General features: G+C 40.4%; 1 protein-coding gene across 3 annotated transcripts; it reads right to left on the reverse strand.

Annotated features, from left to right (window-relative positions):
- Positions 1 to 5476: 5476 nt before the first annotated feature.
- On the reverse strand, positions 5477 to 17528 carry nipal4 (NIPA like domain containing 4). Of its 3 annotated transcripts, none has more exons than XM_037120176.1 (11): positions 17294 to 17528; positions 16847 to 17214; positions 14769 to 14873; positions 13392 to 13529; positions 12610 to 12666; positions 10964 to 11054; positions 10690 to 10850; positions 10357 to 10524; positions 10098 to 10177; positions 8989 to 9201; positions 5477 to 8847 (listed from the first exon to the last, which is right to left on the reverse strand). In XM_037120176.1, exons 2-11 carry the CDS (start codon positions 16884 to 16886, stop codon positions 8641 to 8643), a joined length of 1260 nt encoding a protein of 419 aa, XP_036976071.1. In that variant the 5' UTR covers positions 16887 to 17214; positions 17294 to 17528; the 3' UTR covers positions 5477 to 8640. The 3 variants fall into 3 exon arrangements, with proteins under 3 accessions (XP_036976071.1, XP_036976072.1, XP_036976073.1); XM_037120177.1 differs by having other exon boundaries at positions 17383 to 17527; XM_037120178.1 differs by lacking the exon at positions 17294 to 17528 and having other exon boundaries at positions 5477 to 6804; positions 8613 to 8847; positions 16847 to 17219.
- Positions 17529 to 18354: the final 826 nt, after the last annotated feature.

Raw genomic sequence — 18354 nt, forward strand, 5'->3', positions numbered from 1 at the left:
CAATTAAAAATAACACAGCACGCCCCGGAGAAACTCTTCATCCTCCCCCGTCCCCCTCCACCAGTGTATCTGCGTTGTAGCTGGGCGTTTAGAGGAGACACATTACACCCTCTCAGTCTGGGATCTCTGTCAGCTTCTTGTAGCTTCCATCACAGTCTGCCTGCTGCCCCGTGGCTTTTCAAATGGGCGGATACGCAGCTATAAATGCAGCTCAACCGGCCTCCTCCTACCCGCCGTTCTCCCCGTGGTGTGAAATCCTAAAAGACGCAGAGCCGTCGTTGTCGTTTATAAGGTTCATTTTTTCTCCTCGCTGTGCTGTCCTAATATGAAGGAAACTTTAAAACATGAGCTCTTACAAATGAAAAACAACACACGTTCCACGTTTGAAAAAGATAATCAGATCCTTCTCCACTTTCATCAGCACTGGTGGTTGTTAGAAAATGAGAACAACTCCCCCAGTGAAACCACGAACATTCACAACATCATCAAACTTCGACTTAAGGGACCCCCCCCTCATGGCAGAAACAAACCTTACTGCATTTAATTGTCACTCTTTACCTCCAGTGAAGAGCTGAAAACATCAGATCTGAGTGGAGAGAGTCGCTGACCTTTGACCTTAATGGAAGCAAACACCTTCTCTCTCCCAAGTCTGCTGCATCCAAATCTCCATCCTCTGGACTTGTAAACTGAGCCCTCGAGGATTTCAGTCAAACGTACGTGAAGTGTTAACTGTCGTCATGTCAAGTCTGTGTGAAGTCTGTTTTGACGAGGGAACCGTGGCGATGCTAACATCAGTTAGCGTACAAACACATCATTACACCACTCTATGGCAACATATAATGACATTTGGACTGTTATTGATGTTGCAAAACAGCCGCAGTTCAGTTAACAAAAAAAAACGCAGCACTGTTTTCAGTCTGAATCTTAACGTCTCTTCAGGAAAATCCGGCAGTGATAACGAATAAACACAATAACATCATCGTTTAAGTTCAGGCTGGAAGAAAACTGAGCAGTTGAGCAAAGAGTCAGCTGCAGGTTTTGTTCCCGGTGCTGATCAGCATCTGTCAGCTCCTCCCATCGTCTCTGCAGCTCGATAATTGCAGTAATTCAGCACACGGTGATAATAATAATCAGCTCTATCTGCTGCTGCTGATAACGACTCTCCGCTCTGACGAGTCACTGTACACCAAAAGCCATAATTACATTTTGCACGCTTTGATTGGCTTTTCGTTAATTCCCTGACAGCCAATCAGCTCGGCTCCTCTGTCTGGGTCGCTCAACTTGGCGTCCATGTTTGATGGTCATTTTTTAAAACCGCCATAATCCTCTCTGAGAGGTCGAACCCGGCTGCCTCGCCGACGCCAACACAAAAAGCTTATTTTTCCCCTCCTTCCTGTGGTGGTCTGACAGCCGTTTCCGTACTTTTCTTTCTTATCTGACAGTTTTCAACAGATGTTTCTCCGTAATTCCTCCATAAATCTGCTTCCACGACTTGTAAGCATGTTTTGTCATCATGTGTGATTTCTATAATCCCTCAATACAAACCGGAGCTCCGTCACGCTGCGTCTTCTGTGTGTATGCATGTTGTCACATGTGTGTATGTATAAGCAATTAGGCATTATGAAAATTAGGCATTTATGAAAGTGTGTATTGTGAGGATAACTATGATTTCTGGTGGACCGCGTTTCAACCACATGCAGTACTTGAAACAGAGCTAACGTGATACTTATTAAAGGAACAGTTCAACATAATCCCGTCATTATCTGAAGTTTTCATAGTCTGCAAAAAATTTCTGGAGCTTCACAGTAAAACAGCGATGCATCGTTCTCCTGAACAACTGAAGTAAATCATTAAAAGCAACAGAAAATGAACATCAAATGGCTCCATACAGCTCGTCCGCAGTGGTCAAAGTCTCCAGAAGCCCCAAACTGGTTGATTTACTCTCAAGTTTCACTTTAACTGACAGGCTCAAAGCTTGAAACTCTTTAAACATATTTTTGCCTGAAAACAACAGGCACATGTGATACTTTGCGCAGGAAGTCAGACACTAAGGGGAATTTTAGGAATCCTTGTTTCATTTTGCATCTTTAAAAAGCAATATAAGAGGTTGCCTTCCATCCGCCGGTGACTACGCTGCCTGTTCATGGCAAGAATCTGCCGCTGATATTCTGCCTCGCCCGTCTGTGTGAAAGTTACAGAGGTGGAACTGGGGGACAGGTTTTCCTTCCGCCTCTGAGCCGAGATGACGTCTGTGTGAAAGGGTAAGCCGGCAGCGTGCGACAGGAGCGTGACGGTCTGATGGCGTTCAGTCTGACAGCTAAACAGATCCTTCGCTCGTCAAATAAAAGAGGAGTGACACACACTTCAACCCTCAGAGCAACATTACAACATCAAAACGCAGTAATGTGGAAGCAGGTCGTGTTTTCAGCATCTTATATGAGGGGGGAAATAAATGAATTTGTACGAGGAAAAAACAGATCATGTGAAGTGATTTCCAGCAAAAAACTGCAACTCTTGTAGTTACTGGAGTCTCAGGTGATTATGTGATGATGTCATACAGAGCAAAACAAAACTTCTCTTTGTCACGTGTGGTGGGTCAGGATCTTAATCACAACTCGTTATAACAGAATCTGTATGATTATGATATGATGATAAAAAGCGTGGACATCCCTGGGTTAGAGGAACATTTTGGGCCCCTCTCATGACATCATAGGGCTAGAATAGTCAAACCACCATCAAATCAAACCACCGGCCGCTCTACCTGCTGATCCACAGCCGCCTTGTGACGATAAAGTGACGTGTCACCCAGTTTTGATTTTGTCAGTCAGCAGGGTTTTTTTTGGACAGCAGTGGAGCTCTGAGTGTCACAGAGGAAGAAGATCCTGACAGACAAACTGCGTGTCGTGAAGTGAACATCAGTAATAATGTCTGCTACCTCTGAGTTCAGGTGTCAGCCGTGACACCTCCTCAGCCGACATCAGTACAGAAACCTTCGTTGGGACGGTGGGATTCCTCCTGAGCAGCCTGCTGAATATTCAGGTCACCGCTCTCACTGCTCATGTTCACAGATGAGGTGAATCCAGGTGAAAACACGGTTTACCTTCAAACTGAATACCAATTAGCACTCAGCCGGAGATAAAGACGACCTTACTGGAGAAGTGGAGGATTTGAGGCTTTAAGGTAACTGAATGTGTATTTAATGGAACTTTGTGTCTAGTGTTTTATACATTAATGGAGATGTTTATTAAAAAGGAGCTCACCTCCTCAGACTGGCCTGTCAGTGGTAGATGTCCTGAACCACAGTGACACCAAGTGGACATTTAGAGAACATGCGTTTTTTTTTGTGTGTTTTTTTTGTTTTTTTTAAACCACATGTTGGAGCAGATAAAGCGCAGATGTGGAGGAAGTATTCAGATCTTTCAGTACTACACTGTAAAACACTCTGTTACCAGTGAAAGTATGTAACTATCATCAGTAAATTGGACTTAATCATGACCCTTACTGACATTACAGCAGAGATAAATAATTATGATAATAGCCGATCAGGTGTCTCCTAAAAGTGAGACTGGCTGTATATGTATTATATGTATTTTACACAAAGAAAGAAATATCTTCATGTGAAACATTTGCCGTATGAACAAAAAGGCCTGAATAGTTATGAATTTGCTGTATACAACGTTTCAGAGTTGAGTCAGTGTCTCCCGAGGCAATGCGTCTCAAAATTTAGTGTTTTTTCAAGGGAGTCTGGTTACTTTTTTCCACTTAGTGTCCCAAAGAAGAAGTAAATATTACAGCAATATGTTTACTGGATTTTTAACCATCAGTAGGCTATATTCTTTAATAAAATTGGTGTAAATGGTGGAATTATGCATCAGTAAAATGTTCCATGTGACTGTTGCTCTCTTCTATCTGATGTCATTCAATGATTGTGACTCAGACATTGATGTAAAAGCAGGACTTTACTAGTTGTTGGTTTCGACACAAACTATTATTATTATTATTATTATTATTATTATTATTATTATTATTATTATTATCATTGATTAATCTGCTAATATTTTTTTCCTGAATGAATACATCGATTGTTTGGTGAAAATAGTGAGAAATGGTGGTGACGCTGATCCCAAAGTGACACCTTTAAAGAGTTTGCTCAACATTATTACATGGACAGAACTGAAGCCAATTCAGTGGCGCCTCAGATAGCGGACTACAGATGACAGACTATTCTATGGATTGATTTCTTGTTCGCTATATTATTTATCTTCATTTCATTGTCATAGACTTTAAAGAAAAAAAATGTTTTTGAATGAATTTATTACTGTTTCTTCCATCAGAATATTATCGAGTAAGACTTTTGAAAACAATTTTAACATCTTCAGGGCAGTCTGATTTAAGAAAGACAAACTCGCCTTTTTCAACCAGTTTACCAACATTTCAAATATCTGCATGTACATGTTAATGTTGGTGTAAAAGTTGTGATTGTTAATTTGTCCAAACTTGAAATTGAAATGTGCAGTTTGTCATTTCTGCCACCAGGGGTCTCTCAATCAAAACAAACCAAAGAGGTGTAATTGCATAGGATCATGGGAGATGTATTTATTGTTAACAGCCACCATTGCTGCCAAAAATCCATCTGTAACCTCAAAGATGATGTTGACTGACGAGGCGATGTGTTAAAAGAAAAAAAAAAAAACAGAGAAATCCATATTTCACTGGTCACCTGTTGAATAAAACTTTAAGTACACAACTAAACAAAAATACACAACAAAGCTTCTGGCAGTTTTATTTTCATGTTATTATTATATTTTATCTCCTGGCTCAGAACTTGTTCAGCATATGTAAATCAGTTTGTGGACTCTCATCACAACATGCGGATTAATTACGAGTGTGATTTTGTTTTGCAGTCACTGGTGGAGTCTGCGGGGCTGCTGGATGTCGCTCTGCTTTGCAATTCAAATTCCTCCTGCAGCGCCGGAGTGAAAGTTTTAGTGGAGTGATGAACATCCAGACAGTCTCTACTTAACTCTAACTAACTATCTGCCCGTTGTTAGGTTTCCTGTCTGACACGCAGTCTGTCAGCGTGTCTCCTGATGATTCTGCTGCTGGATAATTAGTCCGCTGAGGTTACTGACAAAACATTTCACTGACAACATCCTCCCTCTGTGAGACTGTTTTCTCACAGGAGAAGCAGCAGAGAGAGAGAGAGAGAGAGAGAGGAACGATCACCGATAGTCAACAAGCAGAGAAGAACAGGCTGGAGTGGAAAAATAAATAATGTGAAGAATGAAAGGACTAATGCAGAATTTATTAATCTGCTCCCAGCACTTCTTATCGATCATGTTTTCTTCTCCGTTATCGTTCTGTGATTGCGTTTCTTTGTTTTGGCTCTGGTATTGTTAGCACGGTTACACAACCCACAGCACAAAACAGACCAAAACGATAGAATAAACAGTAATGAAAGAAAGATTTAAACATGTTTTTGTCTCCTGGCAACAAGTCTTTATTGAAATGATCTGTGTGCATTTAAAATACCACAATAGGATTTAAAAACTTGAAAAACAGGAAAATAAATTGTTTGTTGACCGAAGTCTGAGAGTTTTGAAATTTTGTCTGAGCGATTCAACAAATCACAGATACTTTGCATAAATGCTTCTCGTTTTCAAGTGAACAAGAATCTGAAACAGTGGAAATTGATTATCATTCATGCAAAGTACATGTGAGATGTTCGAGTGAGCCCAAACCTGAACAAACAGCTGCGTGTTCCTACAGTCTGTAGTAACAAAACACTGACACTTTGTTCATCTGAGCTTCATAAACTGAAGAGTCTTCAGCTGCAGACATATTATACAGTTACAGTTCATTACTGACCATCATTCAGTGTATACACAACGTGTCAGGGTCACCGATCACTGAGGCCCGAGGCTAAACTATCTAAAAATAAAAGCAGAAGTCGAACTTTAGTTAAAATTTCTTTGCTTGTTCTGATTTACAGGCTTCTGGTGGCAGAACCTTGAGACTTTATGCAGGAGCTGTAAACAAAGTGTTCCCACTTTCATTAAAATCTTTACCATGTTAATCTTTCTATTCTTTCTTTCTCTCTGTAGTCCATCTGTCGTCTCTTCATAGTCGACAAGTGGACAACAGAAAGACAATAGATCATCTCTTTGCATCTATCTGTCGTCTGTTTGAACTAAATTTGTTGCTCTAAAAATCATATCCACCTTTTCAAAGAAATAATATTAAATACGTATCTTTAAATAAATCTTGTAAAAGGCTTTACATATTTTTGAATCACTGAGGTGTGCGTTTGTTTTGTGTGATTTTCTTGACAAAATGTCCCTCATGGAAAATGCAATTCAAGCTGAAAGTTACAGCCAACACTGAACGACGGTCAGTATGTATCACAGAAACAGTTTAGTTAGTCTGGCTGCGTCATAGACTCAGAGTCATCAGCAGAGACGACAACCGTAACGATGAAAACACGAGGGTTTCAAAACAGAAGCGAAGGTGTCTCACTCTGCCGTCATCTCCTGGCACCACAGAGGGACGGAAAAGTTTTAACCCAGATTTCCTCAACAGAAAATACAAATAAATACATACAAAAAAAACATCTGTAAATGTTTCTCACCAAACCAAGTATGGATTCTCACATTTTTCTCATTTCTCTTAACAAATCTGTGAAAACATCAAAGTCAACAATGCGCTGATTGTCTGTAGTGGTTAACATTATTGTTCGCCTGCTGTAAATATGTGGTGAGCCCCTTAATACAGCATGTTTCTGTACAGTCCCATGTGCTGCGTTTCCTGCCACAAAAGAAAAATAATCAGATATAAGATACATTAGATAGCCAGGCTGAATTAACTTAAAGCCCGAGGTCAAAGTAACAGCACAGCAGCCACTTACACTGTTAAACAATGAAATAGACAACAACAGATTAACAGCTCACAATCTGATCCCACTCAGTGTGACATTTAAAACTGAGAGAGGAGATGCTGATCCTATTGTGTGGAGGATAATATGTTTATTTCCTCTAATTTGTGGACCTAATTTGTGTTAGAACTATGGCAGCGATTCAAAAAGGTGACCACACCGCTATCAAGTTACACCGCTGCCTGACGCGTTTGACCTAAAATCCTGCAGGTTATTATTTATTCAGAGCGGATACCCGTTCAGAACAGGGTTTCATGTGACACGCCTAGATTGCACCTGTTCTAAAACACAATTTATCACACATTATCAGACATGATTATCAGCTGCAGCGCTGAGTGTTTCCACACAGTCCTGACAGACACAAACACATTGTTGGGTTTGACTGTTTTTCATGAGATTTGTTGACAAGAGATCCAGTGCAAAAAACGAGTTATATCTTTAAAGTCCAACATTCAGAAAATCCAATCTCAAATACAGAAGCTGGTTATTAAAGTTAGTGATGGTGAGTGAAATAAATGTCTTCATAGAAAAAAACACTTTCATTTTCTCACCACTTTCAAGAGGAAAAAGGAAACAGTACGTTGAAGCTGTAGCAGAGCATCTCCTTATTACTGATAATGATAAACAGTTGCTCCTTTACATTTGTGATTCCAGCGTCTCCACTCTGGATAACAAGCCCACATAATTTAATACTCCTTCGCTGACACCAAACACCTTCCCGTCACTTTACAGTTATTTTTGTGTGTCTTTGTAGTCGTTTTGCGTCTCTTTGTTTGAAGTCATTCTAATCGTCTTTGCTGTCATTTGGCATTCAGTTTGTAGTCCTTTTTTACTCACTGCAGTAGTTTTGTGTAGAGTTGTAGTCTTTTTATGTCTCTTTGAGGTCACCATGAATATTTCCTCTTTTTTTCTCAATTTCTTTGTAGTTGTTTTATGCATCATTTATGTCTTTGAGGCCGTTTTACGTCTCTCTGTAATTACCTTTGTAGTCTTGCTCTCTATAGTCGTTTTGTGCATCTTTGTAGTTGTATTAATTCTTTGTTGTCTTTTTGCATCTGCTTGCAGTCATTTTGTTTCACTATAGTTTTGTGTTTATTTGACTAAAAAGATCATAGAGACTTATACACATTTGAATTCTCTCTGCAGTCACTTTCATTTATTTTTAAACAATGACGTGCATCTTTGTACTAATTTCTAATTAATTTGTGTCCCTTTCTAGTAATTATGTTTCTTTGTAGTTGCTTTGCATCTGTTTGCACACATTTTGTGTATGTTTTTATTCGGTCTCTTTGTGGTCTTACTGTGTCTCTATTCTGTCATTGTGTCAGTGCATTTCTGTGTTGATGTTTTCAGCCTTTTTGTAGTTTTTTCCTGTTTGTAGTCGTTTGATTGTCAGTTGAAATATCGCTTGAATGCTCCTCGGATTCATTCACAGCATTTTTGATTTCCTATTGTTATCCAATCTGCTAAAGTGGCTTCAGGTGATGTGTTTGAGAGTTTACCTCAGCTTTTTGCCCAGTACCTGGACAACAGGTTCAGGTTCAGGTGATTTGTGGTGTGTGAAAGCTGTTGGACCTCCTTGTTGAACTGAAACGCGGTCGAACTAAAAGCCCAGACCTTTTAAAAAAGTGCTTAAGGTTTATACCATCAGTCAGAGAGAGTCCAGACAGGAAACACAAACCTGTGTCTCTGCTCTTCTTCTGTCTCTCTCAGCTGATGATGAAGACTCTCGGTCCCTCCTCTCTCATAGGAGGAAGACTCTCGATCACCATGTTGTCCATCAAACCATATTTATCCTCTTTTTTATTCCTCCATCCTCGATCTTCTTCTGCTCGTGTATTGGCTGAAATCTCCTCTGAGAGCCCCTCCCTCTCCACCGGCTGAGCCAGCTGACTGGTCAGCTCCTTCATCGTCATCTGAAAGACGTCAAAGCAGGTTTGAGTCTCGTGTCACATCTATTTGTAGCCCTACAACCTGTAGCCCTTACAAGTTTCCACTATCCTTTTCTTAATATTAGTCATAAAGACACATTAATGTGGCGGGGAGGGACCACCAACCTGCAGCTCTTTGAAGAGGTGGAGCATGGCCACGCCCACCACAATGACCAGGAAGGCTCCCAGCGTCGTGACCACGTCCACTGGCGCCATGCTGCTCCACTCCTGGAAGAGGATGATGGAGGTGGACAGAACCACGGAGGTGAAGAGGACGTAGTAGATGGGGTAGACCAGCAGGGTGTTGAAGGTGTCCAGAGACTTGTTGAGGTAGTTCACCTGTGAGCGGCACAAACACACTTCCGTTTCTGAGTAACTGTTTCAATACTTCCAGAGTGTCGATACACTGGTTCCATCTGTGCTTTCTCACGCTCTCTAACAGTTTGTCGACTGTCAGATTTATAAAGGCTTAAACTAAAGATAAAATAATGATTGTTTCAAAGAAAAAGGTATGATATTCAATTAAAAGTGTTTTTCTACCATTACCACTAGCCAAGAAAAGTTGTATTTTGTTGTCATGTTATAGCCTTGTTATATTTATTGTTTAATTAATTACAGTCTTGTGGTTCTATGCCTCAGCACACCAGTCCAATTGCTGTTCCTGGCCAGAACAGAAGTCTTATATTGTCACAGTGAAGTTAATATTTGACCTTTTGGATGCAAAATGTCATCCCTTCATCATTTTATCTAACTAGACATGTGTCTAAAGTGTTGTAGTACAAAATGAAGCACTCTAAAGGAAGCAGTGAAGTATTTGTTCTTCAGTTCCTTATAAACAAGTTATAATACAGTTTTTATAGAACTTCCAGGGGGAAGCATTTCACCAAGACTGAACGAACCAGACTGGAGAGCACAACACAAAGAGAGAAAGAACTGGAAGTGATTTCTACATGGAGAAGTGTTATATAAATGTCAAAGTTTTCTGCTGTTTACAGCTCTGCCAGGAAAAAAACAAGAGCTACTTTCGGCTCCCAAAACAGCAGTCTGACCAGGTACTGCTATGACTCGCAGCTAAGAATCTTACTTATGATAATGAGGAACCAGCTGCAGTGGAAAACCAAATCAAGTACTTGGTGTTGAAAGTGTTTCAAGTTGAGCCGAGCTGCACAAAGCTGCGGGAACATGGCAACTTATAAAACCCTAAAAGAAGAGAACAAAATAATTTTACGGCTCACCTGTGTTACTATGGAGACGATGAGAGTGAGCAGCAGTATCCAGGTGAGAGGATTAGCAAGCACTGAAATATCATACATCACTAGACAAGACGAGAAGAAAGAGGATAGTGAATATTAAGAGTCCTGCATCGATTGATCGGTTCACTTCTATAGCACCTTCAGCAACACGTACATCACCCACAATGCAACTCCACTGCAGTAATTTATCTGTATTCATTTTTAAATTTATATAAATACTGGGAAGTGTTTGGTCTCTGACCGGTGTTGATGGCGATGGCGAGGCCCTTCACAGAGGAGACGGTGAAGGCTCCGAGCAGCGAGCAGATGCTGATGTAGACGAGGATGTTGGAGGGTCCGAACCGAGGAGAGAAATACAGCACGAGAGCCGTACACAGAACCAACACGAACGACATGTACACCAGGAACCCTAACACACACACACACACACACACACACACACACACACACACACACACACACACACACACACACACACACACACACACACACACGACAGAGTCAGTGCTGAAATCTAGCATAATAAATCGATCGGCCACCACAGGTGACAGTAACCAGGTGTATTGCCTCTCACCAGGCTCCAGCAGCTTGTTGGTCATGTCCTGTAGTGATGTCACTTCCTGTTCCTGCGGGGCGTGGATTACCAACAAGATGCTTCCCAGCACGCACAGAAAACAGCCGAGCTTCCCCACCACGTTCAGCACCTCCCCCAACAGGTGGGAGGACAGAACTGCACTGAAACACACACACACACACACACACACACACACACACACAATCAATTTATCAAATAATCCCCAACAGCAGAGACAAACAAAATGGCTTCTGTGAGGTTAAACTGAAGCTACCTGATGAGGACACTCAGAGCGCCCAGTGGAGTCACCAGCGTGGCCGGAGCAAACATGTAGGCGGCAAAGTTACAGGCCTCTCCTGCTCCCACTGCAGAGACGGAGAACAATGCTGAGTGAACCACATTAAAATGAAAACATCATGTGACTGCTGATAACATCTGTAATCATGTTAAACCACAAACAGGTCTTTGATATTCACCTGTAGAACAAATAACAGTCAGTCAGATGAGAAGATGGATCAGTTTCAGAAGGTGCAGGTGTGTCTTTAGCCTAGTTTAGTAGCAGTGTGGGTCAGTTCACTTCCACTGGTTACTTTTATTTGAACGTAATAAGTTATTCTACAATATCACAGTCTGTGATAATGTGTTAACCACAGAAGTCCGATTGAGTGTTTTATAATAGAAGAGGGTAATATCATTTCCTCCTACAGCCTCAGATTAACCTGATCTCAACTGACTATGAAATCTTTGACATCATTCAGATTGTATTGATTGGCTCCCATTCCACCCGACTACCCACCCACACGCTGTTGGAGACGGGGAAACAACCGGCTACAACTGGCTTGTGGTAACCAACAACAACAACAACAACAACAACAACTCAGCAACAAAGACACACAAAAGAGCCGCCTGGCCTCCCAAACTGGGAGCGCTCGCTGTACTCCAGAGGCCGTCCTGGAGTGAAAACTAAACCGTGAAAGGCGGAGACACTTTCATGTTGTAGGTAGCAACATAAAGAAAACAAACATACCCAACAACAGTGGGCAGGAAGAAGGTGGGTTTTTTTGCCTCTCTATCATCTCGAACCAATCTGCCCATTCTCCTCTGACCTCTGACATCAAGAAGGCCTTTTTTGTCCACCAAAATATATAAAATGTCAATCATGGGAAAAAAAATCCACACTCTTCACACATGGAAAATTATTTTCATTTTTTCCAGGAGGAATTTTCATTCTGAAAAAAAAACAATTTTCACTCGGTGAAAAGGAGATATTTTTTCTCCATTCCCAAACCAAATGTTAACACAAAAAACTCTTCACAAGTCGCTTGTTCATCACAGGATTCACATACAGGGACAAACAACCATTCACGCCCACATTCACACCTACAGATGATCTACAGATACTGATTAACCTAATATTTGCATGTCTTTGAGTTCTGGGAATGTGGAGTACCGGAGAGAACCCACGCAGACACGGGGAGAACAACTCAGCACAGAAAGGTCCTGCCTGCTCTCAAACCCAGGTCCTTCTTCCTGTGATGCTAACACAGAAAGAAGGTGCTAACCAGTGAGCTGGACTGGAGGGAAACAAACATTAATTCACTTTTTTGAGGGACACAGCCTCCATAGTTTTTCCACTGTAAGAAAAAAAAAAATGAGAGCAGCTTTTCCAGCAGTGTAAAATACACACAAGACAAAACAGCTTTAAAGTTTTTAAACAGGCGTGATCTGAAGGAAATTAAGTTCCGATCACACACGTTTTCAACAGAAGCTGTTGTCCTGTTATCTTTTTATTTTAAACTTTTGATTAAGCTAGGCTAGCAGTTTCCCTTTGTTTACAGTCTTTATGCTAAGCTATGACCCTGACTGACTGAAGGAAGCAGTTCACAGAGCTGTGAATTATGATAAAAATAAATTACTTACTTGTTAACAGGCCTCCCCACCACAGCCAGTCCTTCAGGTAGCCATGACCTCCATCCCCTAGAAACACAGACACACTGTGTTATACTTTATACAAACACACAATCACACTTCTTTATGATTTTAGTAAATTACAGGAAATTCTATCTTCAGATTAAGAGATTATTATGATCTGAATGTGAGTTAACTGATATTTCAAGATAATTCCAACAGCTCAAACATAATATACAGCTAAATACGAGCACAATAAAAATGTGTTTACAAAATGAGATGATTAAGTTTTGAGATACTCAAGCGGTTAGATACCACAGCTGTTTGTAACCCAAGTATTTAGATTTAGTTTCCTGCTCCCTCTGTGCCCGGTCAGGTGGAAAAAAAAAAAAAAAAAACACTCACAAAAAAACTGTAAAAACCAGTTTGTTTAAGTTGAGCAACTTTCTATTTGACCACATGTTTCATAACACAGAGGCTGGAATCAAAAGTCCAAACAGTCTCTATCTCTAACTTTTCTTCCCTCCAGGCCTCTCACACCACTTTTTGTAACCACTGAATCATAGAAAACTTGGAGATATGACAATATTTGTACATATTTTAGCAAACCGATAACTAATCACCTATTTCAGATATTGGTTGTAGTCATTATCTGATCTGTCTGGGCTAATGGCACGTGTTCGAAGTCCAACGTGCAAACACTACATTTGGAAAAGTGCTTTTAGTTTCTGCGCTCTGCACACCTGGATCATTTTACAACAAACATTAAACTCATAACACAATTCTCTGCTGACCTGCTCTGGTGTGACCCTTGCTGGCCAATCGGAGGAGAGCTTTCTTCTTTAGGATGACGCTCCCACCAATCAGGAAGGCGGACAGCAGGGCCAGAGTCAGGCCCAGCCACAGCTTGTACGAGCCATTTGTCTGCAGATCTGGAGACAAACATGTACAGTATTCAGAGTGTGTTTTTAAGGGTGTGTACCTGCAGTGTGTGTGTAATGACTCGCCTGATAAAAAAATATATATCAACACTGACCAATCAGATTAAGACTGATTAACCAGTCATATTTTTCCACATGAAAAGTGTAAAGCTACAGGTTCACGTGTGTTTTGTTTTCATCTGATTAGTGGCTGCGAAGTCTGAAGTGAACTCAGGAGCAATTACAGTTTTTTTTATTGAAAGATATTTAAAAGAATAACACACTGTGTTTTATTTACCCCTCTTTGTTCACTGCGTTAGTACAAAACTCCATGTTAACATGACCTGCCCTCCAGGTAAACAATAATGAAGTTCCTCTTAAAGGCACATTTAAATTCAATCTCGGTTTCTCCCACTCTCGATGTTTATCAGAGATTATTATCACTCTGTTCCCTCTTTATTGTCTCACAGCGCAGAATACAGAAGTAGCACAAATATGAAATTAACTTATATGTGATATGAAACAGTTTCACACTCGTCATGTTGGCAAAAGCTTCCCTGAAATGATATCAAAATAACAAAAACTAGCCAGCCCTTGTCAGCAGCTTCACGGCCGACTGAGCATGTTGAATCAGTGATGGAGCTCATCTGTGAGAAATATCACCGTAGCTTCTTTCACATCCGCCTGACCGTCTGTGATTTGTTTGCCTTTAGCCTCTGTTAACGTCCATGTCATCGCATAACATAACATAACATAACATCTTCTGACAGAATTACACTTTGCGTAGCCTAGTTCATTCACTCAAAACTGCTTAAGAAAATGCACCAGATCCACATTTTGATTTTTTGCAGACTTTCAATAGTTTGCTTCAAACTTTATGGGAACATGGCTTGCAATTTGCTATGAAAAAAAAAAAAAGAAAAGTTTTTAATTCTGGTTAATTCATCTTTAGTTAATTCATTTCTCAGACAAAGCAAATGTATCATTGTGACTTTAACTGAGCCAGACTGAAACTTCAGGTTCTCTGACACTCGATTCTGTTTGATAGAACGGGGGAGGAAAAAAAATAAATAAATACAGGAGAGTCAGATGCTCTAAAAAGTTGTTCTGGGTCTTTCTGTTCTCAAAACAACTAATAGACACAGGACGTTTACACACAAACAAAGACCCCCCAGGTATGAAGAGGGGTGTGTGTGTGTGTGTGTGTGTGTGTGTGTGTGTGTGTGTGTGTGTGTGTGTGTGTGTGTGTACCTGTTGAGTGAGTGTTGTTGTCCAGAGGTGTGTGGTACAATGTTTGATCTCCAGGGATGAGACACACTGCAGAATGAGAGCCGCACAACAGCCGGACCTCCGAGCCTGCAGACGGACAGCATCAGGACCAGTTAGCTTTCATATTATGTGTTTAAATCGTTTCCTCTTTCCCTAAAGACAGATTTGAAATCAATGATAAGAAATGAATACATACACATATGTAACAGTTTAAGGGTCTCAATCTTCAATAATCTAACGTGGTGTGTTGTGTCATACTGTGTCGTACTTGATCAGATAGCTTGTGATTTCAGGTCTAATGTGTTAGCATGCTACCATCTGTTAATCACAGGGATCAGCTGAGGCTGATGGGAATTGTGGCTTCAACTTGTGATTAATAGTCCCACAAAAAAAAACAAACATTTTTCTTCTTCTTTTCTGTGCTATCAAAAATCTTTCAGCCCATTAAGAACTGGAGCTGTCATTTAGTGCAGGAATCTTCCTCAGACGGATGAGTTTCCTGGCTGTTTGCTGACTGCGTTTCTTCTCCCTCTGAACCCTGCTGGTGTCATACTGGTTTGACCACTGTGCACATTATGGTAACACGAGAACGAGAGACGGCTCAGCATAACCAGGCGGATCAATATTTACACTGTCAACATTGAGGCCTCACTGCACAGAGACTGTATTAACAGTTTGGATTATTCCAGGCAAGAAGTAGAAACAAATATAAAGAGTTGAGGTTTAATAAATGCTTTAACATGGAAGACTGCACAAACGGCACAACACAGGAGGGCCATCTCCTCAGGTCAAGACTCTGCTGTCCACTTACATCTGAAGGGGAGAAATCATTCCGCTGAGGACAACAATGTAAACTTCATGCCAGGGAAGACGGACGGTTTGAAAGAGGAGTAAAGGAATCCTTCTATGTCAAACTGGAACGATGAGGTGGCGTACGGCATTAACTATCACCCACCAACAATACAGCTTAACAATCACTCACACCTGGGCTCACCTGGTCCTAGCAACCCACATGAAGGCCGGTTGGGTCGACAGCCTACAAGTGGCCCAAAGGACTCTGAAAATCAGAGCTCACACAATAGCTTCTTTAATCATTACTTTAAATAAATAAATAAATAAATAAATAAATAAATAAATATGGAAGATTGAAGCTTTTAAGTTTTTTTTTTTTTTTATTTCTGACCACTTTCCATGAAACTCCCTTTACAGAAATCACTTACCAATGACATTACATAAAGTTCATTTGGTGCTATTTGACAGACATACAGAATAACGTTTATTTTCATAAATTAATATTTGCTTTGGTTTAAATGAAGCTTTATCTTCAAAACATTTCTATTGTCCTCATAATAAAGCATTTATTGGACGATGAGACATTTGACCAGGAAATTAAAAGCCTGTAAAATAAAACATGATTTTCATTTACATTAAAAAAAGAAATGGTGGCACAAAATGTCCATTAGGTCATCAGTCCAAATATCTCAAGAGTCAAATTTGTATTGAATTGAATGATGTTTTCAGTTTATTGACATATACTGAGGTTAGATGGACAATATTTTTCTTAAATCTAATGAGAGATTCTAACTAAATTGTTTACATGGACACAAAATAAAAGGATCAGAGAAGATGTGTTTTAATCCCTTTTTGAGGCTGATGTGAGCATCCGAATCAAACTATTATACTATAGCAGCATCGAGTCGCCCTGTTTGTTCTAATGTATTTATCCTTTTTCTCCTTCCTCTGGATGCAGTGGTACGTTGACATGTTTTGACACACTAATACATCTCTTGTGAAGTTTATTGAGAAAATGCATTCATTTGTTTCAGTGGTAACACAATGGTGGACCCACATTGTTCTCCTGGGGAAAATAATTGCATTTCTGGTTTGGTGAATTTCCAGCAACTACTGTGTTCATAATAAACGTTTCTTTTTTTCATTAAAAAACCGAATCAAACCGATTTATCGATTATCAAAATACTTGGCAATTAATTGAGGAAAATCTCCCTCCATGTTTCTGTAGGAATCATATAAAAGAGGAGTGTTAGAGAGGTTCGTCTTACCGTTCCTGCACGTCTCATTGTTCAGCTGAACTTCTCGCATCGTGTTGTTGTGTTGAGGGAACAGAAACACCAGCTGGACTTCAGTCAGTGTCTCCACATCGATGAAGAAGGATCCTCCAAACTGTCTACCGACCGAGCAGCACTTCTTTATCTCTGCAGGTACATCAGGCCCAGTTCTGTGACACTAGTTCACCTGACAGCAGATTTCACAGAGCACGACTTGGACTCGGACGAGATCGAGTGAGCTCACAGTCACAGGTGGTGGTGAAGGTGGAGGAGGGAAACAAATCGACACCTGACCCCGCCCGCCCCGCCCCGCCGGGACGAGCCGCGCCGGTGTCACCCAGCAGGTGTATCAACTTTCCCACCTAGCGGCACAAACAAAAGAGGGGAAAATACCTAATATACAAACTTTTCAAAGACCCAGGACTCCATTACTTCACCTACTGGACGAGTATTTCCTCCATCACAGGGCAGATTAGAGAAGCAGCTGTTTGAGGCTGTTTTCTAGAAGTGTGGAGGTTCATTACTCTCACCTGAACTGTTCCTCATGTGAAAGCGGCTCAGAGGGTTTGAAAACACTTTCAGTAAAGAACAAATCTCATCTTTTGTGTTGATTTTCGTCCTCCTCGCTGGTGCGCCGATTCATAATGAACCAATACTGCCCCCTGGTGGTAGATGTGAAAAAACACTGCAGACTTCTTCTTCTTCTTCTTCTTCTTCTTCTTCTTCTTCTTCTTCTTCTTCTTCTTCTTCTTCTTCTTCTTCTTCTTCTTCTTCTTCTTCTTCTTGAAAGAGTCTCCTGGTGACAACGTTTTTTAGGAGCAGTTTTCCAACATTTTGAGACAGTTGATAATTACTTAAAGCTGTTTTTGACCCACACATAATAAAATTCATTATTGATCCAAACTTTGTGATTGTGAAAAGAACACAGAAAAGGTTTGGATTGGCAGCTACTTTGTAAATGTAGTATATTTCAACATGCTCCCCCTCTCCTCTGGAGCATGAAGAAGTTTATATAAAAAAAAAAAACAGAAATGGGATGCTGACACTGTTGATCAAGAGTGTTTGAAACATGGATGTCAACCATCTAATCTGCTTCTAGTTTCAATTTTGTGTCTGTTCAACAGTTTTTGTGACGGATTTGGAGTTTTTACCTGCTACAAGCTTCAAATGCACTTGAAAGAATATAATGAAATTATATCAGAATATAGGATTAAGCGTAATCATATTTATGCAAATAGACATCAAGAAATATTCAGACCCCTTAATTTTTTTTTTTCACATTTCATGTTGCAGATATTTTGTTTTGCAAATTTATTCAGAAGGAGAAACTGTAAATGTCACACTGATATAAATGTTACATCCAAGATGATGATTGCCTTCCTCAAAGTTGAAAACATGCCTCATGATAAGCGCTCCCATCATGTGTTGATTAAATAAATACATTAAAAAGACACTGGGCCTGAAAGCTCTCAACGTCCTGCACTTCCCCTGTGAAACCCAAA

Source organism: Acanthopagrus latus, chromosome 13, assembly GCF_904848185.1.
Source record: "Acanthopagrus latus isolate v.2019 chromosome 13, fAcaLat1.1, whole genome shotgun sequence".
Classification (NCBI taxonomy): Eukaryota; Metazoa; Chordata; class Actinopteri; order Spariformes; family Sparidae; genus Acanthopagrus; species Acanthopagrus latus.

Bases quoted from the DNA above. Each gene is read 5' to 3' on its own strand.
- nipal4 (XM_037120176.1), bottom strand. From the start codon at position 16,886: ATGCGAGAAGTTCAGCTGAACAATGAGACGTGCAGGAACG. The intron at 13,530-14,768 runs GTACACACACAC...GTTTGTCTCCAG, and splicing joins CAACAACACTCACTCAACAG to ATCTGCAGACAAATGGCTCG. The intron at 9,202-10,097 runs GTGAGCCGTAAA...TGCCGCTCACAG, and splicing joins TCGTCTCCATAGTAACACAG to GTGAACTACCTCAACAAGTC.